This window comes from Muntiacus reevesi, chromosome 16 (genome assembly GCF_963930625.1).
Source record: "Muntiacus reevesi chromosome 16, mMunRee1.1, whole genome shotgun sequence".
NCBI classification, from domain to species: Eukaryota; Metazoa; Chordata; class Mammalia; order Artiodactyla; family Cervidae; genus Muntiacus; species Muntiacus reevesi.
This window is the reverse complement of record NC_089264.1, coordinates 12,260,998-12,287,970: the sequence shown is the minus strand read 5'-3', so window position 1 is coordinate 12,287,970 and position 26,973 is coordinate 12,260,998. Positions and strand designations below refer to the sequence as shown.

The window sequence follows — 26,973 nt, the reverse complement described above, 5'->3', positions numbered from 1 at the left end:
CTAAATGTGGAAATACTTCCTATAAGGATTATGGTTAAAATATCGAAAGATGTATTTCAATGCAAGCAATAAAAATATACAGAAAACATTAGAGGATGATAAATGAAAACCAATGCATCAGAAAAAGAGGTCACCCTTGCTACTCATTATTAGAAGTAATAATTAAAGTGGTAGCAGTGCCTATAAGTTGTCGTGTGCACATGCTGTTCTAGGCACCCTGTTAAGTACTATGCTAATATCATCTTAATTCATCTTCCTAACAACTTACCAAGTATTATTGTTTTCTTGTTGAGAAAACATGGTGGTTTCAATTGAGAAATGAGACTACCAATGTGAAAAAATGAGTTTCAGAGGAGTTATGTAACTTAACCAAGGACACACAGCTTAGGAATTAGCAGAACTTATATTAACACACAGACTTCAGGATACACTGCTGGAAGAATAATCTAAGCTGACAGGGAGGAGAGGAAAAGATGAGAAGAGAAATGGTTGTAAGAAGCTAATGCTGTGGGTTACTAGCCAGATAAATGGTGTCCTTTTAAGAATTACAGACATTGCAGTGTGATTTGAAATGATTCCAATGTGGTGGAGGGAAGAGAACATAGGGGAGGGGACGCTGAAACGGGGGAAAAGGTAATCTTCAAATATGGTCTTAAGAAAGTAAGTAAAAAAAAAAAAAGGTAATGAACAGGTAATAGTTCCTAAGAGTAAAAAGAGTTTAAAGTATTCTTGAACGCAAAACATCTTGATAAAGATTTGGGGCAGGGGATGAGATGCTGTACTTTGAGACACTGTATTTTTTAGACTATATCCCAAATCTTCCCAGATTGATATTATTGGGCAACTTGAATTTGATACAATTTACATATCATTTATACAGGCAGATAAATTACATCACTAAATTGTAATATTTATTAGTAGAACTGATTATTTAACCCTTACAGTTCCTTGCTATTCTGGTGGGTTTATTAAGTGTGCTCCATATTTTCCTATTGTTCTGAGAGCATTTTGGAGGTTTCAAAATGATCATGCAATGAATATTTCATACAATCTATAGAAAACAATACTCTGCCTTTTCTAAACGTGATTTGGAATAGCATCCCTTCATCTTTCAAACAAGGCTGTAAATTAAACTGGGTAAGAAAAACCATCTTCATGCAGCATATCGTGAAGCTGAGCCTCAGGCAGATTCACCCATGGTGGGTTGTTCCAACACACACTCACACCCAGAGCTGTGGTTCCAGAGACTACGTGCTGGACTATGCATGTCATGTGTTCATTTGCTGTGTTGGATTTCTCAAACTCTAGACCTCATGAAGCCTGCACCAAGAACACGTTTGAGACATATAGTTGCATCTAATTGCTGTTTCACTTAGAATACAGCAACCCGTGCTCAGTACGTCCACCACCAGTCGCTGAGATAGCAGTATACAAATGCGTCATCATGGTAATCACCTGTCCACACGGTTTTTCTTTTAAGTTTCTTTTGGCAAACTTTAAAATACATTGGCATCCCAACTGCAGTAGTTTTTATATATACTTTTTGCTGAAAAGACAGTCTTTTCATGCTAGTTCCCAGATACCCAAAAACTGCAAGGTCTGTTTTGGTTATTAGTATCTCAGTACTGGCCAAAGAGATTTAACAAAGCAAGGAATAGTTATCATTAAGGTCCTAGCCAAAATCAAATGGCACACTCAAATTTGATAATTTGAATAGAGATTATTCAAGGGCTTGTTTACAGCATTGGAGCTGGACTGAAGGGGAGGCAACAGGGATGGTGGCATACCCCTGGGGCTAGTGACCAGCAGGGCTCATGACCAACCCTAGGTCTGAGAGGTGAGAAGGAGAAGAGGTCTCCGCCCTTCAGAGGAGAGCATTGTACACAGAAGGCTGTTTTGGTGGGAGTGCACACTTGGTTAAAGAGTCACTGCCAGACCCAGGAGACCCTTCAGGAGGTTGCTTCCCTGTCTTGCTGTGTATCCCATTGGCCAACCCCAGCCAGAAGCCAGGGGGCAGAAAGCCCACAGTGGAGAATGGCAGAGCACAGATCTGAAAGGGCAAATGGAAGATAGGTAACTTAGACATCACAGAATGTAGGATCAGGAAGAGTGTTGCAATCCAGATGAGTGATATTTATTAGGAGGAAAACATAACCCAGGGATAGCGGTCACTGAAGCAGAGACACAAAAGAATAGGCCATTAAAATTCTGGATAAACCAGAAGCTTCTAAAGTCCTCTTAACTGCTTGTCATCCCTCACTTTCTCTACTATATACCTTCCCAACTTCTTTTCCTGAGACAATCCTTTTTTTTTTCCTTTAAATCTGAAATCACTAGTAAATTTATGTACGCACAGTTTTATTTTCTGTTTTGCTTCTTACCTATTGTTCTTATATCTTGTTTTACATATCTTATATCATATTTTCCATCTATTCTGCTCTTGGGCCATGTTGCCCTAAAGAGAAATAAAGCCCAAAAGACTGAGGGTACTTGGAGATTCAGTTCAGTTCAGTTGCTCAGTTGTGTCCGACTCTTTGTGACCCCATGGACTGCAGCACTCCAGGCCTCCCTGTCCATCACCAATCCCAGAGCTTGCTCAAACTCATGTCCATCGAGTCAGTGCTGCCATCCAGCCGTCTCATCCGCTGTCATCCCCTTCTCCTCCTGCCTTCAATCTTTCCCAGCATCAGGGTCTTTTCCAATGGGTCAGTTCTTCACATCAGGTGGCCAAAGTATTGGAGATTGCCCTAGAGTTAAAAACTACCCGTGACATTATCAAGGTCAGAAAGTTTTATAAATAGTGTAACATGCAGTTGTGCCATAATTTTGACACTATTTTAATGCTATTTACTGATAATAAATTTAATCTTTTGTGTATTTTGTAAAATGATGAAAATATGAGCAGAAACCTTTAGAAGAAGGTGAAAAAAAATGACCCTTTTAAAATAAGGCTCATGGAGCATTTCAGATTAATTTATCAAAAGTGATAATTTAAGAGAGAAGATAGATGGACAAGTGAGATTAAGAAGAATTTTTAGGAGCTGTGTTAGGATAACCAGAATGAAAATAGAATCATCAAATATCATCTCTGGGGGTGGCTCCAGGCAAGTAGGACTTTGAAGTTCAACAAATGCCACACACTTTGCTTCTCCATCTTCCTAAATATGCAAATTCATGACCAGCCACAGTTTTTTTCTGTTTTTTTTTTTTTTTTTTTACGTTGAACCTCCACACATGGGATTTCTCTTATTCTCTCCTTCTTTCTGTTTTGTCTTTGCCTTTCTCTTTCTCTCTATCAAGATCTCTCTATCATGTTTTCTCTCTTAAGTTTTCTTCTCTATCACTTAACTGATAGCAGTTCTATCACTGATCTGAGTCATTGGGACTAAATTTAGAAAACCCTCTCTTCAAGATGGCAGCAGATACGATCTTGGTTTGTTTGTTTTTTTTAAGTGACCTCAAACCTTATCTTTCATTCTTTTGGCAGGATGGGTTGACACCCCTTCATTGTGCTGCGAGAAGTGGGCATGACCAAGTGGTGGAGCTTCTGCTGGAGCGGGGCGCTCCCTTGCTGGCAAGGACAAAGGTGAGTTGTTATGAGGAAGATGGTGTCTCGCAAACTCTTTATGACATTTTTTGATAATATCTATTCTTAAAATCAAAGCATCAGCTGGACATATTCTAGTTGCTCAATAGTTGTGTTTGAGGAATGAGTTATAGGTATCAAACTTTAAAAATTATTTTAAAAATACATGCATTGAGATGTATTAAATGTATCAGTTCACTCAGTCGTCTCCAACTCTTTGCGATGCCATGACTGCAGCACGCCAGGCCTCCCTGTCCATCACCAACTCCCGGAGCTTGCTCAAACTCATGTCCATTGAGTCGGTGATGCAATCCAACCATCTCATCCTCTGTTGCCCCCTTCTCCTCCTGCCTTCAATCCCTCCCAGCATCAGGGTCTTTTCCAATGAGTCAGTTCTTTCGCATCAGTTGGCCAAAGTATTGGAGTTTGATTCAACATCAGTCCTTCCAATGACTATTCAGGACTGATTTCCTTTAGGATGGACTGGTTGTATCTCCTTCAGTCCAAGGGACTCTAGCTCAAAAGCATCAATTCTTCAGTGCTCAGCTTTCTTTATAGTCCAACTCTGACATCCATACATGACCACTAGAAAAACCATAGCTTTGACTAGACAGACCTTTGTTGGCAAAGTGATGTCTCTGCTTTTTAATATGCTGTCTAGGTTGGTCATAACTTTTCTTCCAAGGAGTAAGCATCTTTTAATTTCATGGCTGCAGTCACCATCTGCAGTGATTTTGGAACTTCCAAAAATAAAGTCTGTAACTGTTTCCACTGTTTCCCCATCTATTTGCCATGAAGTGATGGGACTGGATGCCATGATCTTAGTTTTCTGCATGTTGAGTTTTAAGCCAACTTTATATTATATTAAATGTATAACTTGAGATTATTCCTACATTTTTACCTGCTGTTCTCTTTGTAGATAGAAATGTGAATATTACTGTAGTATATATAAATGAGAATATTATATATGTGAGAATGTTTCTAAACATTCTGTTAGTCTACATTTTTATGATACTTTGAGATGGCTATAAAATGCGTATAAAGTTATGTTTTAAAGAAGTTCAAATAGCAATACAAGATAAGATTTCTGTCTCTCCAATCTTTATTTCTTAGACATACTATTAAAAAGAATTACTCACCAGTGGTGTTGGTTGATTATAATTGGGATTAATAGGTGATTTGAAAAGCAAAAGTTAGGATAGTCTAGCTACAGAGAACAATTAAACAAGCATATTGTTCTCTATGGCATAGTACATCTAGTATATTTTGGTCTCATTTCATCAATATTCCCAGCCATGAGGAAAACTCTTATCCATACAAACAGAAACAGAGTGATGAGCTGATTTATTGGATATTTTCTTTGGGTTACCAGAAGATATTGTGAGACACAGTCTGAAAATAATCACAGAGTTATTTAATGGGAAATGTAACAACACTTGGATCCTTAAATACAGCAGAAAGTCAGACGACAATTCTTTTATTTTCTCCCTATTGCATTTCTTCCATCCCCTGAATATGATTCATATCAACCGATGCTCTAACTAGGGTAAGCTGAGAAAAATAAGGCAGCCAACACAAGTACATATTTTTCAATTTATGTTATAATTAAATATTTAATTGAAATCATTGGAGCAAAAACAAGCCCACAGGCTCAAAATTTGTATAGAATGAACTCAGTCTTTAGAGATGTGCCTCATAGGTCCTGAAAGGGTGGCTTCAAATCAGAAGTATATGAAGATAAAGAATAAATCATCTGCATCATTTTCATTCTTATATCTATACTATGAATGTTGTAAAGATCTGTCTTTAAAATGCAACATTTTGGGCTGAGTAATGCGTACATAATTAAGGAAAATTTTGTTGAGGAAACAGATTGAAATTTAAATGGAAAGAACAAAATTTCAGACGGGGCATGCTATAACTAATAAAAGACCTGTATCAAATTGAGGGTAGGCAGATAGGCCATTCCACAAACTATTAAATAATCTCATCTGCAGAATTTGCCTGTAATTGTAATCACTAATGAAGACTATGGATTACCTTGATGGAATTTTTTAATGGCCTACTTTTAAAATCAGATATCATTCATATATCATCAAACTGGGCTTCCCAGGAGGCTCAGTGGGTAAAGTATCTGCTTGCAATACACGAGATGCAGGAGATGCAGGTTTGATCCCTGTGTCGGGAAGATCCCCTGGAGAAGGGCATGGCAAGCCGCTCCAGTAGTCTTGCCTGGAGAATCCCATGGAGAGAGATCCTGGTGGTTGCACAGTCCTTAGGGTTGCAAAGAGTCGAACATGATTGAAACGACTGAGCATGCATGCATCCATCATAGTGAGTAGCTACAATGTGCTAAACAGTGATCTGGACACCAAGGGACTATCAAGATAAATAATATGACATCTGTATTTTGAAGAAGCTTGGAATTTACATGGATGAGATAGACAAGAACTTAGTTACAAAGAGTAGAACTATGTTTATGGTAAGGAACAGAAGAAAACGAATTAACCATCTAGGAGTGAGGTGATACCACTAGCCTGGAAAGGGCCACGGCAACTAACACCAGACTATCTTCCCTCCCTCTCCAGAAAATCTCCCAGGTTTGTATCATCTGTTATTCCTCCTTCAAGCAAATATTCATCTATTTAGTTGTCACTCTCCCTCTTTCTTTGAAAATTCAAATTCTCAGTAAACTGTGACTCTTCTCCACAACTCATCCTTTAAAAAAAAAAACAAAAACAAAAGACAGATGTATCCATTATTTATTTGGATGCACTGGGTCTTGGTTGTGATACAAGATCTAGTCCATGACCAGGGATCAAACCTGGACCCCTTGCATTGAGAGTGTTGGGTCTTAGCAACTGGACCACCAGGGAAGTCCCCACAACCTCTGTTCCAATTGGTGGTTTTAACAATCTTGGTGAGAGCAGTAGAAGATCCTCTCACTTGGCCTCTCAGTTTAGTCACTGTAAAGCCTCTGTAATTTCTGTGTTTAACCTCCCCTCTGTCCAACCACCTCCTCCTCTGTTTCAGTGAATACTCTCCAGAAGCCCAGCTCCAGAAAAGTGTTTATTGTGCTGGTGCCATTAGCCAGTCGTTGAACGGTCCCCATTCACCTTATGCCCTCACCTCTATGCACCAGAAATTCCCTGGTTACTTGTACCACTCCCTGACATACTCATACACGCTTGCTACATTTCACCCTGATTAAATCCAACTCCCATTTTTGAGGCTGAATGGGGCTGCAGAAAGCACCCAACTGCAGTGATGGGGCTCTCTTTAACTTTGTAATCCCTAATGATCCCTGTGATCCCTAAGTCAGCCTGATGCTGCCTGACTACACACTGTCTTTCCAGGTCTGTTCCCTCTCACTCCCTGCCATCTGATTGTTCCATACATTTTCTTTTTCCTTCAAACTTCTTTTTTTAAAATTTTATTGGAATATAGTTGATTCACAATGTTATGTTAATTTCAGATCTACAGCAAAGTGAATCAGTTATACATACATCCACTGTTTTTTAGATTCTTTTCCCATATAGGCCATTGTCGAGTATTGAGTAGAGTTCCTGTGCTACACAATAGGTCCTTATTAATTATCTATTTATATATAGTGTGTATATATAGTAGTGTGTATATATATCAACTTCAACCCCCCAATTTATCCCTCGTCCACCCTCGTCCCTCCATAACCTTAAGCTTGTTGTCTGCATCTGTGATTCTGCTTCTGTTTTGTAAATAAGTTCATCTGTGCCCTTTTTCTAGATTCCATGTATAAGTGATAGCATAGGATATGTCTTCCTCTCTCTTACATTACTCAGTATGACTAAAATGTGGCCTGGTCTGGTTTTGATGTGCAGAATGGGCTGTCTCCACTTCACATGGCTGCACAGGGGGACCACGTGGAATGTGTGAAGCACCTGCTCCAGCACAAGGCGCCTGTTGACGACGTCACCTTGGACTACTTGACGGCCCTCCACGTTGCCGCTCACTGTGGCCACTACCGTGTAACCAAACTTCTCCTGGACAAGAGAGCCAACCCGAACGCCAGAGCCCTGGTAAACCTGGCCCAGTCCGCGTTAGATGAATACAGACTGGCACCAGCAAACCCACACTGATCGATCAGTGGTCGCAGACACCAGCCGTGCATGGTTACAGATGTGTAATTAGTTCTAAAAACGCCACCTCCCACACGTTGCCTGCCTACTTCATGCCTTCACAGTTTGCTGTTAAATAATGGCAGGGATAGATTTAAGAGAACACCAAGGTAACAGTGCCATAATTAGCAAGTCATAGATAATGTGAAGCCTCCGGAGGGATAAGCATTTTTAAATGGAAAATAGGAGTTGCAAAACAGGCAGTTATAAAGTTCTATACACTCTATATAGAGTCAGAATAACATTGTAAAAAAGCTAAACTTTATAATCTTTGAAGGGGGAAATGTTTTAAAGTGGTGAACAGATTTGACTGTGTAAGGTAATGTAAAATGTAAGCTGTAAAGAATTCACTTGGAGATGTTCCTTATTGACCGGATTACTCAACCATAGACTAATAGAAAAGTGATGCTTGTCATCTTTTTACTTCAGGAAGCATTTTATATGAACTATTTCAGAAATTGCTGAAGAGAAATCTGCAAGTGGTTGTCCCTAGAGCACCTTCTGTTTCCCTTACGGTCTAATATTGAATACGTCTCCTTGCTTCACTTATATTTTAACCATAATCATTGGAAGTATTAGGCATGTATTAATTTATGCCTCTTGTTTCCTAATTCTCTAACTAAAGGCAAATCCTTTTTTCTATTTGTTTATGTCAGTTAAATTAGTCTTCAGGCAATCAATATTTAAGAGAATGTATTAGAAAATATTGGATCTTACTTTTATGAGAAATTTTCCATTGGAATCAACTTATTTATTGTTGCCTGGGAAACAACTATACTTTTTGGGTTATGGGCAATTACATGAGAATATTTTTTTTCTTATACAGAAAAAAGTACTCACTTTTAATTGGATAGTGGCCAGTAAGCTTGTAAGATATCACACTCTAATCATTGCAGATCTTTTAAGTGCTGTGGTTATTTATATCTGGCTTATCACATAGCTAATAGATGGGGAATTAGTTTTAAAATGTTGTGAATAATAATGTCATAAGTTAAAGAAAATTATATGCTTTCCTGAGAACTGTTAGTGTAGAAAAATGTTTTCTGATAAAAAGTCCCTATTGGGACATGCAAAATTGTTAACTAGCAGAATGGATACAGCTATTCTATATAGAGTCATCATTGTTCAGATAAAAATATAATACTTAAATATAACACATAAGGATTAAGCATGGGGTTAACAAATTTTTATGTAATTTCCCCCAATTCCTGCACACTAGCCTAGTATGGAAAGTTAAAAAGTACCTTAAAGACTTCTCCACATTTCTTTGCTTTTAAGAGATATCTTCTTACAGTTATTTCAGAAATTCTCCATACTATTTTTGAAAATATTTTGGCACTTATTAATCATGTCTTTCTAAAATAAAATGTATCTTGATTGGCATGTTATAAAAATATTATATTAAAAACATAAGAAATATAATGGCTATAAAAATATTATCAACATAAATAATGATTTCTGCTAACATGCAGCAACTTCTCATAAAAAGTTTTTAATATAAACAGTATAACTTCTGGCTATAAAAAATGATCAACACAAATAATGATTTCTGTTAATTTGTAAGACCTCTTCCCTAAAAAAAAATAGTAGCTAACCTGAAGTATTTATTATAGAGGTAATCATAAATCTTAGATTTTGAAATAAAACAGGTAATGATTTTTCACTCTAAGAAATAGCCGATCATCAAAAAAATGTATTCTTATCTTTGAAGCATCTTTAAGTCATTTCATAATCTGGCCTGTTAGTATACTTTAAACCATTTTAAAACTAAGCTATAATTATGTGTGTGTTTTCCATCTTAGAAGAATAGGCCCACGTCCCTTTTGTTTTCTCTGTAACCACACAACAATGCCACACTTGCCCCCCACATATGACACAAGCCTCCAGGAACACACCATCACTGTCTCTCTAACCCAACAGCTACAGCATTTGAAGAAATGGTAACATTATGTGACAATGTAGCATTACTGCCTGCAATGTGCCAGCATGGAGTTGTGTGAGACGCGTTTCTGCATGTTTTCAACTAACTTGATTGTCTTTTGCACAGAATGGTTTTACTCCACTGCACATTGCCTGCAAGAAAAACCGCATCAAAGTCATGGAACTGCTGGTGAAATATGGGGCTTCAATCCAAGCTATAACAGAGGTAGAAAAATGTTTCAGCTTGTCACGAAACATTCCTTCTCTTACTCCTTCTTCCCCTTCCTTCCACCCATCTTCTGTCCTCTCCGAATTTTATTTATCTGAAGAAGCCCCAAGGCCCCCACCGGTGCAGAGGAGTAAAACTCCTGTCGCTTTGTTTCACAGTCTGGCCTCACACCAATACATGTGGCTGCCTTCATGGGCCACTTGAACATTGTCCTCCTTCTGCTGCAGAACGGAGCCTCTCCAGATGTCACTAACATTGTGAGTATGGCTTGGGTCCGAATAACCACAGGAGAAAGAGCGAGAGGACATGTGTGGGTGTGTGCAGAGATGTGTGTGTGTGTGATCAAAGCTCCGTGGCTGGCCGAGCTTTGGGAAGCACCCCGTGATAACTTTATTGAAATAATTGCTACAATGTCGCTGAGGAGAACCTCCATAGGGTAAGAAATATTTTACACAATACATTGGAAGCTGTGGAGCAAGACTGTGTCAGCTTCCTGGTGCAGATGAATTGACCACACATTCTTAAATACACTTATTAAAACCAAATGCATTTTAAGAGGTCCTCTGAATATGATTGAATTATTGGTTGGAATAAAAACTTTAAGGTTCAATCTACTTGTTTTGAGTGAATCATATTCCAGGTAATTTTGGTTAAAATATTTAGTACCATAATTGGTTATATCAAATGATTAACCAGAGGTAGACCAAGAGTTGTTTTTTTTTTACTTACTATCAAATTCTCCCTCTTTAAATTACATGGATTTTCCATTTTCTAACCTTACTCTGATTTTTTCTTTTGATTTGATTTTGTTTGCTGAAATAGGTATATTTTGCAACTTTCTATGTATCCTAAAGTCCATGTTGGTCTCCAGACAGCTTTTGTTTTGCCAATAAATGCTGGATATTTCAGAATTCTTCTACATAATCTAAGTTAGGATTTTTATTTCCCATTTCTTAGTTCTCTCATTTTCTCGGAGTCTGCCCAGTTTAACTTTGATCATTGAATGCAGATTTTCTTTTGAACAAGAGAACTTGGTCTGTACAAGATGATGTCAAGTATTTGAAGCTCACCAGGACCCACTGAACCACTGAGAGGTTTTAAAAAGTATTCAACAGAAATAACTCCCCCAATACATGTTAGTGTTTATTATTAAAATGAATCATGTTTTCAAAAGCAGTTGGTTTATTATGGCTATTAATTTTGGGTATCCCATTCCTTTTAAGTTGTAAAACAAAATGTTCAAGTTCACTTTTTATTCATATTCCCTCTCACTTTCTCATTTCCTTGTGTTTTACACACTGTTTCCATGCTGAAGTTTCTGATGCGTGGACAAAATCCATATGAAATAAATTCATCTGATTTTAAATATGATTTAGTACTTCTCCTTGTATTCACAATTGGAGTATAAAACCACTAAAGAATTGAAATATAGTCTATATTTATAATTCCCCTACTTATAGCTTATTGATCCTAAAGTAATACTGTATGCTAATTTTAACTTCTCCATTAAAGATAAATTTCACAGCATGCCAATTTGAGTTTAATTTATGGTCACTTCTTAGAACTTTAAAAGAAATCAACAGCATCTTTTTGTGTGTGCAGAAATGACTGCCTCTCTTTTCTTAAACTGAGACCTGTACAACCCAGTACCTTTTAAAAGAAGTTCTCTGAGTACTTTCTCACTGTACTGTATTTTCCTTCTCTGCATTAAAATGCCTACAGGATCTCAGGAGCAATGGTGATACTATGTTAATTACATCATCATGCTATAATAATAATATAGACAAGTGTAGTCTATGCAATGCTTGATTGAAACTCCCTATGTTAATCTTTCTGAGGGGAGACTTTTTGAAAAATCTTTCTGTGGGGAGATTTTTGCTAAATATTTTCTTAATCAAAGAAAAGCCACAAGAAATGGTTTTATGATTCTGTGGCACTCTTAATTTGCTTCTTAACTGACCAGTTCCAAATTACTTGATACTTATGGTTTTATTCCATATTGATATGCTCCATTCCACAAAAAAATACCTGTATAGGCTACATATAGATTTTCAAATAAAAATAAATAGCAATTAAAGCAATAAAAATATTGACATCTTTAGGTTCTTAAATACTCCCAAATTTGGCAATTGCTATATTAAACTTTAACTTCCACCTGGTGGTCATTATAAAGTTCTTCATTCTTCGTCTTCTCATTTGTCCATCCACACTCTTTTCCTTCAGATCCTTCACAATAAATACTTTAGGGGCACCTGCCAATGCAATCCTCTCCTTGAATGTGTTTCCTAGTTGCTTTTTGTTTGTTCATTTTAAGTTTTGTATGATGTGTCCTTCAGGGAGCAGATACCATATAGATAGGGTTGCCAGAAAAAATACAGTACTCCCAGTTAAATTTGAATTTCAGATAAGCAACACATAATTGTTTTTAGTATATGCATTCCCCAGGCAATAGTTAAGACTAAATTAATTATTCTTTGTCTGGAATTCAAATTTAACCGGCCATCCTGTATTTTGATTTGGTAATTCTGGCAATCCAACATTTAGAGGAATCTAACTTTCTCTAGTGGTGGGATGCCTGTGAACTGATGTATTCTCAAAACATGAGGCTATAGCTGCTGGACCCAAAACTCTCTGCGGGTTGATTAAGAAACCGTGTGAACACTGGCTGCCTGCTTGCTGTGTCAGAGTCGGGCATCTCCCGGCCCCGGAGTACCCCACCCTTGGAGCCTTTGTGTGTTGCCTGAGATCCTGTTGCATTTTTGAATGCAATGCTGTCTGTTGTGCTTTGATGCTTTCCAACTGATGCCGCCAAAGTGGAAGTCAACGTAGCTGTCAGCAGAGTCGATCTTAATGACTGGGAGGAGGGGCATGAAATTCAGTACCTGCTTTGGACATGAGCATACTCATTCTCCTGCCAGTCTTGTTTTTGTCTCAGAATTCACTCCAAGCTTGAAGTGTACCAACAACTCAATCACGTGCAAATATTATTACTGCAAAGCTCCCTTTCCAGAAAGCTCACAGATGTCCTTTACAACCTAGAAAGCTGAGCTGACAGTTGTGATACATCCATACTCCAAAGTATGCATTGACAAGCGTGGGAGTAAAACCCCAGCACTTGGGGGGCTGTCCAGAGTGCAGTGTGGGGGACACAGAGTTTTTCTCTTCTTAATCAGTGGATTCACGGCTTAAGTTCACACTGCATATTATATTTAAGAATGTCCCCTAATCCTTAAAGTTAATTAGCTTAAGATAAGGAAAATAAGGTCATTGAATAAGATGAGGTACCCAGTAACTAAGAAATGGAAGTTACTGATTAAAATAATATATAACATCTTTCATTTTCTTATTTATACTTTGTATAAATAAGGATAACATAAAGCTAAACGAATAAGGACAATTTATGATAAAAGTAAGTTATCCAGAAGTCATTAAATAAGAATTGAACAAGGCCATTGTTTTAAAGCAGACAGACGATTTGTGTGTATATATATGTAGCTTTTCTTTGAATATAATGTTTAATATTTTAAGGTTTATATCTTATCAATTTCAAATGCATAAACACTATAAAAATAACTTATTTTAAGCACAAATAAAGATATTGGAAATACTAAGACTACTGGAAACTTAGTAGTCTAAGTTTAAACTACTGGAAATACTGGAAACACTTTACATTTTGGAAACCCCTTAGTGATAAAGTTTGACTTGTAAAGGAAACATAAATTCATCGTTGAGTAGGTACTCCTGAGACCGCTTTGATTTAACTTCTTATAAGAAAACTTATTTTTGTCTTCATTTCTTCCAAAATTAGTAAAATTGCCATATTATTATAGGACTTTGAATTAAAAAATTGAGTTGTTTTTTTTTTTAAATCAGAAGATCTAGCTTCATCTATTTAGGGACAGGTTTTAAGTGATACAGAAAAGTTAGAAATCGTAGTTGTCTGAAGAGGAAAAATCTTCCTATATATCCAAAGGGTGAAAACAAATGTAACTATTCCGATAATGTTGTTTGATGTGATAGCATACTCCAGATACATTTACAAAAGGCAAAAGATAACATCAGAAAATAAGGCCTTTAGAGGATAAATGAATCACCAACAAAAAGAAAATTAGAGTTAGACATCCAATTCAGTGCTTTTAAATTCAGATCACTGGGAATGAATGTCTTATAATTTCGTAAGGAGTGGAACGCTGAACACTAGCAAAAAATGAGCTGTGAGCTAGGCACCAAACTAAAGTTTGTCTTAAATCTTCTTAGTCTAAGTGTTTGTTGTGCAAGGAATCAGAAGAAATTACTCACCAGGATTTGTCAGGTGTTATCCAGTTACCTCAACCAACTTTGAAATCAGTTTAGTCTATTTGGAATGGTTTACTTTACCAGGTTGAAGTCAACCTTCTTTTCTAGTATAGTTGTGGTGATAAGAGTAACTTTTATTCTAGAATCTTATTCTTTTGTAATTGTAAAATTGTTTAACAGAATGAACCCTTGCTTTCTTTAGAACTACTGTGATCTTAGTATGCTGATTGGGAAAAAAAAAAAATCTCTCTCTTAGAGGCAGTAATTAACAGGCTTCCTAATGAGAAAATTCTCTTATGTCTAACCACCATCCTTCATGCTGCCGGGTAAGCTACCTTTTCCTGATGAGCGTGTCTTCCTTGATGCAGCACGGAGATGCTTAAGGAGAGACCCAAAGCCCATTGCGGCCCCCCTCAACCTATGCATTGTTAACATTGCTGTACTCACCTCTGAGTGCTTCTCTCAGATAACTGTCTGTAATCAAACATGCTCATCAGTGATAAGCAGGGACCTCCTGGGCAAATCAGATTTCTCATATGACTGTCTCTAGTCTCATAACACCAAGACAAATGCAATGTGAAACAACAGCTTCTTTCAGAAGTAAATGTTGAATTCTGGACAGGAATGGCTTCCGTATGGTGCCGGTGCTGCAGTTTTTTGTGTTGACTTGATCTTCAGCATCTAGAGTTTCTCACTATTAATAACAGGATGAGGCCGTAATCACATAGGCAAGTGTGGCAGATTTTAGGTTTGCAGGATGAAAGATGACTTCATGTCACCAAAGACAATTTAGGTTATGTTGGTTACAAAGTCAAACCTCAGGGTATCCTGGATGTTTGGGTAAGTTCACTAGTTTTTTTTATGGAGCAGAAAAAAATATATATATAAGCATTTGTTCTATCCTTATGAAGATGAAGATACCAAACTATGTTTTCCCAGACTGGAGAATTGTGAAATAACTGTGCCTTTCCCTAGATTTCTGACACCTTTGGGTATAATGCCATCTTTCACAAGAAGGCACATTTTGGTCATGTGCCATGCCGTGCGGTGGGTTTGCTTGGGACTCAGCGGTCTCTGTTTCCTGGCAGCGTGGGGAGACGGCCCTGCACATGGCCGCCCGAGCAGGCCAGGTGGAAGTGGTGCGATGCCTCCTGAGGAACGGCGCCCTCGTCGACGCCAGAGCCAGGGTAGGTGCTGGTGCTCGGGGCTCGCTGCACGGAAGTGCATGGCTTCTGTCTCCAAGGGAGGCTGCTGTCCTTCATCTCCTGACGTGGAGGTGCCAAGGGCTGTAGGTGAACGCATTCATTCAGGAACAGTTTTTCAGGCAGAAATGGGATGGTACAGTAAACATACACAATGGAAAACACACTCCAATTTTAGAAACAGTAACATTTGAAAAAATATACAGTATGGTATCTAAGAAATTTGGCATTGAGTAACATTTTAATGATTTTTTTTTAACCTGTGAAAGCACTTGCACAAATATCTTCATTTTCATGAGCTTTAATATGTTAATCTATATTATATAGATACTAACATAATAAAATTTATTTCTTACCACCAAAGCTGATCAAATTTCCATAGACATTTCTTACTAGTTACCGAGAAACAAATCATGTTCAAAGTTTTCATGTTTCCCCTTCATCTGCTTTACTTTCTTCCTTTTGGTAATGAGTTCTACATTTCTTCTTACTCTGATTTTCCATATTTAGACATTCTGCCCTTCCACTCTTCCAAAATATGAGAATTTTGGCCTAGGAGATTGTGTGATTGGATTCTTCCATTTCTAATTCCCCCATGAGTTGATTTTTTTCTGTCTTCTTTTCTAAAAAAGTTTTGCTTCCCTGTTGCTTTTTTCACCTTCTTCCTCTACACTGAATATTTTATCAATATCTTCTGTTTCCTTTTCCACACTGTTAACTTTTGCGCTAGCATCTTTGGGATTCTCATAGAATATTTAAATACTTTTTCTCTCCTTGTTCAATATCTAAGCTAGAACTCACTTCAGCATGAATCCCACCATTGTGAGTCCATTTCAGAAACATTAGTATACTGGAATGAAGGCATTCTACTGGAATCATACAAATTGTCATTTTAGGCAAGTCATTTCACTTCCGAGTCTTTATGATTAAAATGTAAGCTTGGACTTAGAAACCTTGAAACTCCTCTAGACTTCCTTAACATTCTCTGACTCTGCGAATGTTGCAGCATTTTTTTCCTGCAGACCTTCATGCAGAATGCAGTGATACATGGGCAGCCTTGACATTACTGTTGTGCATTTAGATTTTATCCACCTTTCTATCCACTGTACAAGTGGTGTAACTTGTGTTTTTTGGTAATCATCATTGATGTTTTATGCTCTTATGTATTAAGTGTTTTTGTTATCCAGTCTCTATTCTTCCCTGCCTGGGCATTTTTCTTGCTTCCCTCTCCCCTCCCCCACCCTTAAAGACTATTTTTTAAAAGCAGTTTTAGTTTCTCAGCAAAATTGAGAGGAAGGTTCATAGATTTCCAAAAGGCACCCGACCCCCTAATCTCCCGGTTATCAGCATTTCCCGCTGGAGTGGTACATTGATTATGAGTGATGAACCTACATTGATACATCATGATACCCCCAAGCCCACAGTTTACACAGGAGTTCACCCTAGGTGTTGTACATTCTCTGGGTTTGGACAAATGTATAATGACATGTATCCATCCTTAAGGCATCAGAGTAGTTTCACTGCCCTAACAGTCCTCTGTGCTCTGCCCATTCTCACTTCCTTTTAAGTTTGCCTGGCAATTCAGTTATTAGAAAAGAATTATGGTCAGTCAATGCACTCTGAATACTATGAACTTCACTAAGTTTACCAGAAATTGTGGTAGTGTTCTGGCAAAAATTTTATAATCCATGCTTAATCATAAAAGGCCTTCACATTTATCTCTCTTAATATAAAGTGAAGTGAAAGTGAAAGTCACTCAGTTGTGTCCAACTCTTTGCGACCCCATGGACAGTACAGGCCATGGAATTCTCCAAGCCAGAATACTGGAGTGGGTAGGCTTTCCCTTCTCCAGTGGATCTTCCTGACCCAGGAATCGAACCGGGGTCTCCTGCATTGCAGGTGGGTTCTTTACCAGCTGAGCTATCAGGGAAGCCCTCTCTCTTAATATGAAACTGCCTAATAGTTTGAGTCAAATTCCCACATGCATGCACTTCTGAAAACTTCCTCTCTTAACCTAATACTGTTGTGCTAAAATTCACTTTCTTCCAAAGGGGAGACAGTAAAAATTTTACCTGGCTACCACACTGATCTCTAAGGCCAAGGTCTCTGGGTCGTATGTACTCTTCTCTATCGGGTGGTAGAAATATTACTGCATGGTTATATAATCATGGGGCTCAGTTATATTTATGAGTGATATATAATGAAGGAAATGTCATGTCATCACAATAATATCTTTCACTTAAGAAGTGCAGGAAGCATACTCTATTCACTAGTCAAGAGCATGGGTCATATTTTGCCCGAAGGACTGGAGCAGGGGCAGCCACGGCACGGGTTTCTGTCCACACCATGTCCCTGGCCCACCCCCAGCCCAGGTCCTTTCTCATCCAGCGTCCGCCATGGACGTAATGGTGGGGGCGGGCTGCTAGGACCTGTGCTTCCAGATTCTCCTGCTTTAAGTACCCACGTTCTGCTGGCACAGTATGGGGGTCTGGCATTTTCTTTAGGTATTGAGCAATCACAGGGCTCCTGATTTAAACTCACTTGAAACTTAACTAACTTGAGACCTTAGTTAGCTGCCAGTAGATATGGTTCCTGGGGATCTCGTTAGCTAGAAACTAGTAGCGGAAATTTTATCAAACTTTTAAACCCTGTCCCAGCCATTGCTTTTTTGTCATTTTGGTAAAAGGGGTTGGGGCTCAGAAAGTCTCCCTGATTTTTCAAGCTAGTAGTGATGGTAAGGCTGAGCTCATGTGTGCCTGGATCAGGCTGTATCACAGTGAGTGATGCTTTATGATGAGAGAATTATTGCCTCTATACTGCCGATGGTGACTGCAGCCATGAAATTAAAAGACGCTTGCTCCTTGGAAGAAAAACTTTGACCAATCTAGACAGCATATTAAAAAGCAGAGACATTACTTTGCCAACAAAAGTCCGCCTAGTCAAGGCTATAGTTTTTCCAGTAGTCATGTTTGGATGTGAGATTTGGACCATAAAGAAAGCTGAGTGCCAAAGGATTGATGCTTTTGAACTGTGCTGTTGAAGAAGACTCTTGAGAGTCCCTTAGACTGCAAGGAGATCCAACCAGTCCATCCTAAAGGAAATCAGTCCTGAATATTCATTGGAAGGACTGATGCTGACACTGAAACTCCAGTACTTTGGTTATCTGATGCGAAGAACTGACTCATTGGAAAAGACCCTGATGCTGGGAAGGATTGAAGGCAGGAGCAGAAGGGGATGACAGGATGAGATTGTTGGGTGACATCACTGACTCAATGGACATGAGTTTGAGCAAGCTCCAGGAGTTGGTGATGGACAGGGAAGCCTGGCGTGCTGCCGTCCATGGGGTCGCAATGAGTCAGACATGACTGAACGACTGAACTGATAGTTGCAGGAGACCGAGAAGGTCAAGATACATACAGCTTTTCTTTAATATTATCTTCTGTGCTTTCCCAATTCTTTGCCTTGGATTGAATTAACTTTAACTGGGGGTGGCAAATTAAGCTTTTGTTATTCAACAGGAAAACAACAACCCACATGTTCAGCAGTCTTATAGTCCCTGATTTCAGGTGGAAAGAATTTCTTATTGAATCTGTATGTTCTTTCCTTTTCAATTTTCAGATAGGAATGTACCAAAAATTGAAGCAATTAGACAAGAAAGCTTAATTTTTAACTCTTAAAAAAAAAAAAAAACAAGTACCTTACTGCTCTTGGTCTAAGAACCAAGAGACACTGATAATTTAACCAGTTACTCTGTCACCACTCGTCAGGGTGTGTCCCTTCCCAGCTATGGGTGAGGGTCATCGTTGCCCCAACTCTCTCCCTTGCTCACTGAAAACACACATTACAATGTGTCCCTTGCAATACCCCCTCTATCAAATTCTGCTGGGCAGAAGTCCAAGAAAGGATGCCCAGAAACCACAGACGTTCATGATTGCTGTCCTCAAGTTCTTTGGTCTTTTGATTGTTGTGGTGTTTGCTATCCATTTATTTTGGCAGTTGTTAATTCCCTTCACTCCTCTCTCATCTCCTCTGTATTTCAGAGGAAGTTGTATCTGTTAAAGTGTTGTCAGTCTCCTTTCCTGTTGAGATTCCCCCTTGTCCTATTAGTTTTCTTACGTGTGTGCTAAGTTGCTCAGTCATGTCCAGCTCTTGGCGACCCTTTGGACGGTAACCCACCAGGATCCTCATTCCATGGGATTTTCCAGGCAAGAATACTGGAGTGGGTTGCCATGCCCTCCTCCAGGAGACCTCCCCAACCCAGGGATCGAACCCAGGTCTCTTACGTCTCCAGTATTGGCAGGCAGGTTCTTTACCGCTGGTGCCACCTGGGAAGCCCGTTAGTTTTCTTAGTGGCCGTCATACTGTCTCTGTGGAATGAACAAAGAAATGTCTTTAGAATTCATTGCCTGAATTCACGTTCTGTTTTAATAACTGAGTGACCTTGGACAGTCCTGGAGAACTCATTTAATTCCTTCTGGAAAAGACTGACTAATACATCCTACCCCTTCCTTTGAGGTCTGTTAGAAGCATAAGACTTGTCGAGTACATGAGAGAAGTTTAGAAAGTGCAAATTTTTCTAAAATCCCAGTTTTATGTAATGACTATTTATTATTTTGTTCTTACCATCCTGGAATGCATATAGTGCTATTTCATCTCTTCTTGTCACTCCCTCTTAATACTTCTTTTCTTATAACTTTAAGATATGGCGTTTTTTGAACAGTTCTTCCCCACTGTATCTTCTCTATTCATTCTTAGCCCTGGAAGCTGGCCCAGCTTTTCCTTCTTCACCTTTGTTAGGACATGCCCTTGGGCAGATTAGAGATATACCTCTTTTCATCACTAAGGTTACACACAATTTTCTTTTTATAAGAGAATAGTTTGGCCTGGATTTCTGAACACTGAAAATGTTTTCCTGACCACACATTAGAGTCAGGTGTTTTCTTGAGCCTCCTTGAGTGTGTCCTTCCTGTCTCTTATACCAGCTACATCCTCTCCCTCTTTTAAATGAAAAGCACTTGGCAAATTCCTAACCCCATTAGCTTCTCGCCAGACTTCCATTTGATCTTTGAAGCCCTGGATGCAAGTCCCAGATCCGTCTGCCACATTTCCTGGAATGACATCTTTTTAAATCAGATTACAATATCTTCTTTATCCACAGTCTCTCCTTGAAGAAAATAACCAGCATGTGTATCCTTGGCCTGCTAAGTGGAATAATAACACCGTTTTCCCAGCATCCTTTGTTCTTTTTCTCTTGATACAGTTCCCAGAATACTGTCTCTTGCTGAAAGCTTTTGGATGAGAATCTAGGTCTTAGGACTTCTGGACTAGATTTCTTTCTTATTCAGAACGATAAGCTGGTTTATATTTAAACATAAGTGAGGGCTGAAGCCTTAATGAATTGAGAAGCATTTTGGCAGGTACAGAAAACAGTGACCAAGTTCATGGAAATATCTACTTTTAAAAAATCTGAGGAAGAGTTTGTGACCCAACAGGTCATTCTGTAACAAAATATCAATTGTGGTCAGAGTTGAAGTAATTTCCTTTGGGGTAGAGGTTCCTAAAGATTCTGAGGAGACATCATGACACATCTGGGTGAAATGCATTATCGGTAAAGTTCGGTGTATCCTGGCACTAACTTTTTACTTGACTTGAGTTGTAGGAGGAACAGACGCCTTTGCATATTGCCTCCCGCCTGGGTAAGACAGAAATTGTTCAGCTGCTTCTACAACACATGGCTCATCCAGATGCGGCCACTACGAATGGGTACACGCCGCTGCACATCTCTGCCCGGGAAGGACAGGTGGACGTGGCCTCGGTCCTGCTGGAAGCGGGGGCAGCCCACTCCTTGGCGACCAAGGTATGGGGAGTGGCTTCATGCCGACAGGGACCAGGAGCGGCCCTGGTCACAGAATGCCAGGAAGGGCAGGTCTCCTGTCAGCCTCCCGCGGCTTCTTTCTCTTTGAATATTTCAGATTCATTTTCCAGATGACCAAGGGGGATTGTGAGATTACATATAGTATCTTCAATAAAGAGGGCTGGATTTTCCTCTTCTAATTTAATGCCAGTGTGATTTCTAGAACTTTATTATTATTATTTTGGCCAGGCTGTCTGGCTTGTGGGATCTTAGTTCCCTGACCAGGGATCAAACCTGGGCTTCCTGCGGTGGGAATGTGGAGTCCTAACCACTGGACTGCCAGGGAATGCCCCCTAGAACTTTAATTAAGATGATTTCCGTAAAGCAGGGGCTACATTCTCTTCACTTTCCATGGTAAAATCTGTAATATATTGTCATGAGGAAAAAAAAGTACTATTCCCAAATAACATTGAGCTAATATTACTAGTGAAGAAAAGAAAATGGCATTAGATTGGCAGTACTATATTTGTTAAGAGTTAAAGAGTTTGTTAAGAGTACCACCTATAAGTTCACTTTACTTAATCTTGCTTTTTCCCAACCTTGGTATCAGCCATCATGCCTTTTCTGTTTTCTACTTAACCAGCTCACAGTCGTTAAACAATGGACTAAACAGAAGTGGGCTGCAGAATCACACTTTATTAGTCACTATTGTCATCTAACAAAGAATATCCATATCACTTATCCTCAAAGTATAATGCTAGGGCAGACAAATTTTTTTCTACTTGACGCATTCTATTTGAGATCCACTATTTGAATGTGACTTAGAATGAAACACAATTTACTGGAGCAAAAGAAATGAACTAGTCCAGAAGAGGAGAATGAGACATATTACAACCTAAGACAACTGAATTGTTTGCAGGGCAAAATAATTCCGGCAAGTTCAACAGTGATTCAGATTATTAAAGAGACAACTTCAATTTGCTCATAATAAATAGACATAAATACTACACCTGAGCGAGAAGGAAGTTTGCAAGTATAAACTGAAGTATTGTGATGGCTTCTGTCCTCTTAGCAGTAGAAGCAGTCCACTATCTGTCATGACTTACCTGGTTGCCTATGACTGCAAAACTTGTTTTGATGTAAGAAATTGGTAGTTATTCAAATGCTGAGATCTAAAGGGTTGAAAGTATTTTTAATTTTTTTTAAAATCATAGACAACAAAAATGTATTTGGTCCTTGAACACTGAGGAGGTTAAGGGCACCCACACTTCATGCAGTTGAAAATATTCATATAACTTGCAGTCTGTCCTCACTTCCACACTTCCTCTGTATCCTGGTTTCTCCCATATCCATTGTGCATCCCTGGATTCAACCAAATGCAGACTGTGCAGTACTATAGTATTTGCCATTGAAAAAAATCTGCATATAAGTAAACTCCCACAGTGCAAAGTCATTTTATTCAAGGGTCAACTCCATAATAATAATAATAGCAGCAATAGCAACCCAAGAAAGGTTGGGTGATTGTCTCCTCAGAAAAAGGTGATAAATAAATGAAATTCAGATATGTAAAATATAGAAATAGGGAATAAAATACAGTCCCTTGTCTTTCAAAGAATTTTGGAATTAAAGATATATCTAAAGCAATATTACAACAGTTAAATAGAAGGACCTATTAAACAAAACAGTTCCACAGTGGAAGTGACTGGGGTTCTGAAGAGTAGTTGACTCATCATTATTAAAGCTATTTGAGTGTTTATAAATATCAGAGGGCAGTGAAATCCTGATGAGATTAACATAGGGGAAGAAGGAAAATGTGTGACTCAAGAGAGATTTTCTAACCTCTATTTTGTGATTCTACAGTAAAGATTCTACGCAGTCTTGTCTAATAATAGTTTCCAAATTTATAAAGGGGCTGGATCACTATCCCAGCAAGACTTTAAGGATAAGGAGTTTATTTTTTTGTCTTTTTTACCACATGGTTTGTTTCAAAGAACTCTGCTTCACCCTGGGGGTCACCCCGGTCATTGTGTGTAGGGAGGAGAGTATTAATAACATATGTTGACTTCAATGGACTTCTTGTATTCGTCCCACACTTGCAAAAAGCAGATTTACTCTCCTCCAAAGACTGACTAGTAACTAAGATTCAAAAAAAGCAAAAAGAAAAAAGACTTCTTAGCTAAAAATAATTTGTATGGTGATACCGTGAGAAAGCAGTGTTGTTTCTTGAGGGACGGTCTGTGTTCTGACGTGGGCCTAAGTGGTCCCGAGGATAGACCGGATCTTAGACCACTTAACCCAGGCATGTCTGTTGCGTGTGTTTTGCAAGCCCTAGTCAGCTTTAGAATCCCCCCACGCCCACCCCAGTGCCAGAAGAGCTTGTGGTTAGACTGTCTGGCCAAGAGGATGGATTTGAGATCACGGTGTAGGAGCTGTGCCATCCTAGAGATCTGAGTCCAGGAACTTGGTTATATTTGTAACACACTGCTAATTACAGAGAGTGACGTGGATTAGGCACACAAGACATTGGATTAGGCACACAAGACATTGAATCTGTACATACAAATGTGTAGGAGAGCAAGTTTGTCTGGTGTTCATCAGCTCAACAGAATGCCAGAAGTAAAGTGTATTTTCCAAAAGGTATTAGATAAAGTGTGGGTCTTCTGAGAAAAGGGATAATAGTCAGGAGGAGAGGTGGTTTTTAAGGTGAACACTTTTTGTTCTGTCCACCATTTATCTTGCTATATCTGCAGAAAATGCAATCAACTGAATCACAAATCATTTTATCATGACTGATAAAATACCCTAAACCTTAAGTGAAGAAATTTGGAATTCAGGTATTATAAAAAGAATAGGAAAAAAGAGTCTGGACAGGAGGCACTATTGTTTTAATCCTATTAATTTTAGAGGTCAGAAAAAGACAGGATTTTTTTTTTTTCACTCACAGATCAGAGCCCTTTTACTGACCCTTGCACATTCCAAGCCTATAAGGTCCAATTTCAGTCTCCAAGCCCTCAAAATAAGATTTCTTTTGTCCAGTCTATCAAGCCAAACTCTTGCTTGTTAAATTTTATTCCTTATTCTAGTCCTCGTTTATGACTAACAGATTTAATATTGTCAGTATTTTTCCCAAGTGGAGAATCAACATAGTTTGCTTAATAGGTTTTGTTAAAACGATTTTGTTAGCAATCACAAAGACAAATGCTACATTTTACTTTTGTTCTTCCCACTTTCAGAAGGGTTTTACCCCCTTGCACGTAGCTGCCAAGTACGGGAGCCTGGATGTGGCAAAACTCCTCTTGCAACGCCGTGCTGCCGCAGATTCTGCGGGGAAGGTAAAAGTTTGCAGTGATGCACGCTTGTTCTTAGCCTATAACTCGGTTAAGTTGGAAACTTGGGGGATCGCTGTTCCAAGATATTTTTCTCAGTCTTCTGAAAGAAATATCAATGTAATTGATGAAACTATGCCAAATGGACATGATGCAGGTGTCTGTCCGTGACCTGTCCACATACATACCGATTCTGAAGGTGTTTAAAAAAGCAGTGTCTCAAACGTGTGTTGGTGTCACAACAAGGTCCAGAACTTCTCTATATTAAGAAGAATCCTTGCAATGTTAATGTCATAATTCTTACATGGCATTTTAGATGTTTAGTTATGGTGGAATCCAGATGCTATGTGTTAATCGTAAGCTCAACTTGTCATTTTCAGTTTTAGTTACATTTATAATATGAAAATCATGAGATATTTATTTTGACTTTTTCCTATTGACTATATTAATTCATTAACGTGAACTTAATCGGTATTAGTTTCCGGGCATCCTGGCAGCTTTACAGCAGCTAATGCTAATTTATTAATACTGAAACTTAAACACACCCTTTGCAGAATGGCCTTACCCCGCTCCATGTCGCTGCTCATTATGACAACCAGAAGGTGGCGCTGCTGCTACTGGAGAAGGGTGCTTCCCCTCACGCCACGGCCAAGGTGAGGCCCGCAGAGAGGGCTGACAGATGCAGGACGTGACTAATCTGACAGCAGGCGGGAACTGGCTTTTAAACATACGGTATTGTTATAACTGCAGCTAGCACTGATAGTAGCTTTTGGTATGAACATTTTTTCCTTTCCACTTGATTCCACAAAGCCTTTTAAAACTTTTTGCAAGTCATCTAACGTTAAGGAGATGTGCCTAGGAACCAGGAAAGATGACCATTACTGCCAGCATGCAGTGTTTTAGACACCGAAGTATGAATTTTGACATAAGAAAGTTCAGGTTTTTCCTTTTCTTGCATAAACCAAATGTTGTGATACACCCACCCTTTCACTTGCTCATTTTTTCTGACTCAGAATTTTCATTGTGCTCTATGAAATGGTCTTTGGTTTTTAAATGTTGCATTCTTATTAACTGTAGCATAAATCCTTTTAAGTTTCTAGTTTAGGAATGCATTTGGGGAGTATGTGCAGCAGCACCTCATAAAAGAGCTCCAGCTAAGACTTGAACCTTTGGATGATGTTTCTATCATTTGAGCTGCCTCTTTATTACACTGAAAATACATATGAATGTCACATAACACATAATGTCATTATTGTCTTGCATTTATTCATTCAGCAGACATATGTTGAAAGTATGTCAGTTTATTTATTTTAAAAGGAACAGTATTTATTGTGGTGGAAAAATATTCATGCTATATATCAGATGATATAGTAGAGCAACAGCTGTTACCATCTGTATGCCAAACACTTTATGTGCAATATCTCATTTACCTTCATAATAATCCTGTGAGATTAGGGTAATAATTTCTATTTTACAGATGAGGAAGTGAGATTTAAATAGGTTAATTTGTAAGTCCAAAGTCACATGACTAAGAATTGACAGAGCTAGGATTTGATCTCAGACAATCAGACTTTAGAGCCAGCACTCTTAACTACTAGGTCTATTGTGTCCCAAAGCATTAGAGAGAGAATTATCTGCTTCTAGAATAGCAATATGTACATATATACTCACATGTCTATTTAAATTATATACATTATACATATGTAATAAAATGGAATACTCTATTTAGAAGTATATTTTGTATAATACCAAATATTTTGTAGATAAAAATGTTATATATGATGAACTATTACAAATATTTAAACTTTGTACCCATACCTACATATGTGCCTATATGTGTATGTGTAAATATGGTATACACATATTTTATTGTTACAAATATATAGCTTGTGATGTTTAAAGAACAGGACAAATTTTATTATCGCACATACTATTCTTATTTATAACCCCTTTTCTCTGTAAGGTCATCAGTTCTGCACTTGTCATAACACGTCTTTCTTCTTACAAGACTATAAACTATTTGAGGACAGTAATCATGTTATATTCACATTTGTATGCCTCTGAGGTGTCTCATACAGTATTATGTTGGTTCTCAATAAATTTTAATGAAAGAATGAAGACTGAGCAACTGTCCCAATGAGATAAAAATACCTGCTCATTTAACATCCCAGTGTTTTTTCCATTAACTTCTAGGCTGACCATTTTGAACAAAGATGAAAGATGAAAGACTTTGTCAATACCCAACACAACTCTTTACTTGGACTCTTAATATGCATAAAGAAAGGGTTGTTGTAAAACTATAAAACGGATGTTCGCCTCCCACAGGAGACTCTCAATCTGCCAGAGAGAGAAGACCTAACTTACAGTGTGTATGGTTTTTCTAAACAGACAAATATAACCTTGATC

General features: G+C 38.4%; 1 protein-coding gene across 7 annotated transcripts in view; it reads left to right on the top strand.

Annotated features, from left to right (window-relative positions):
- The window catches only part of ANK2 (ankyrin 2), a 679,395-nt gene that overhangs the window by 546,051 nt on the left and 106,371 nt on the right, over positions 1–26,973 (top strand). For 5 of the 7 annotated variants that reach the window (XM_065907336.1, XM_065907339.1, XM_065907334.1 and 2 more), the window contains exons 9-16: positions 3,488–3,586; positions 7,444–7,641; positions 9,788–9,886; positions 10,048–10,146; positions 15,274–15,372; positions 21,047–21,244; positions 24,475–24,573; positions 25,122–25,220. In XM_065907336.1, coding sequence (XP_065763408.1) covers positions 3,488–3,586; positions 7,444–7,641; positions 9,788–9,886; positions 10,048–10,146; positions 15,274–15,372; positions 21,047–21,244; positions 24,475–24,573; positions 25,122–25,220 — 990 coding nt within the window. The remainder of the gene's footprint in view (positions 1–3,487; positions 3,587–7,443; positions 7,642–9,787; positions 9,887–10,047; positions 10,147–15,273; positions 15,373–21,046; positions 21,245–24,474; positions 24,574–25,121; positions 25,221–26,973) is intronic. The other 2 variants (XM_065907337.1, XM_065907338.1) reach the window with 2 other exon arrangements.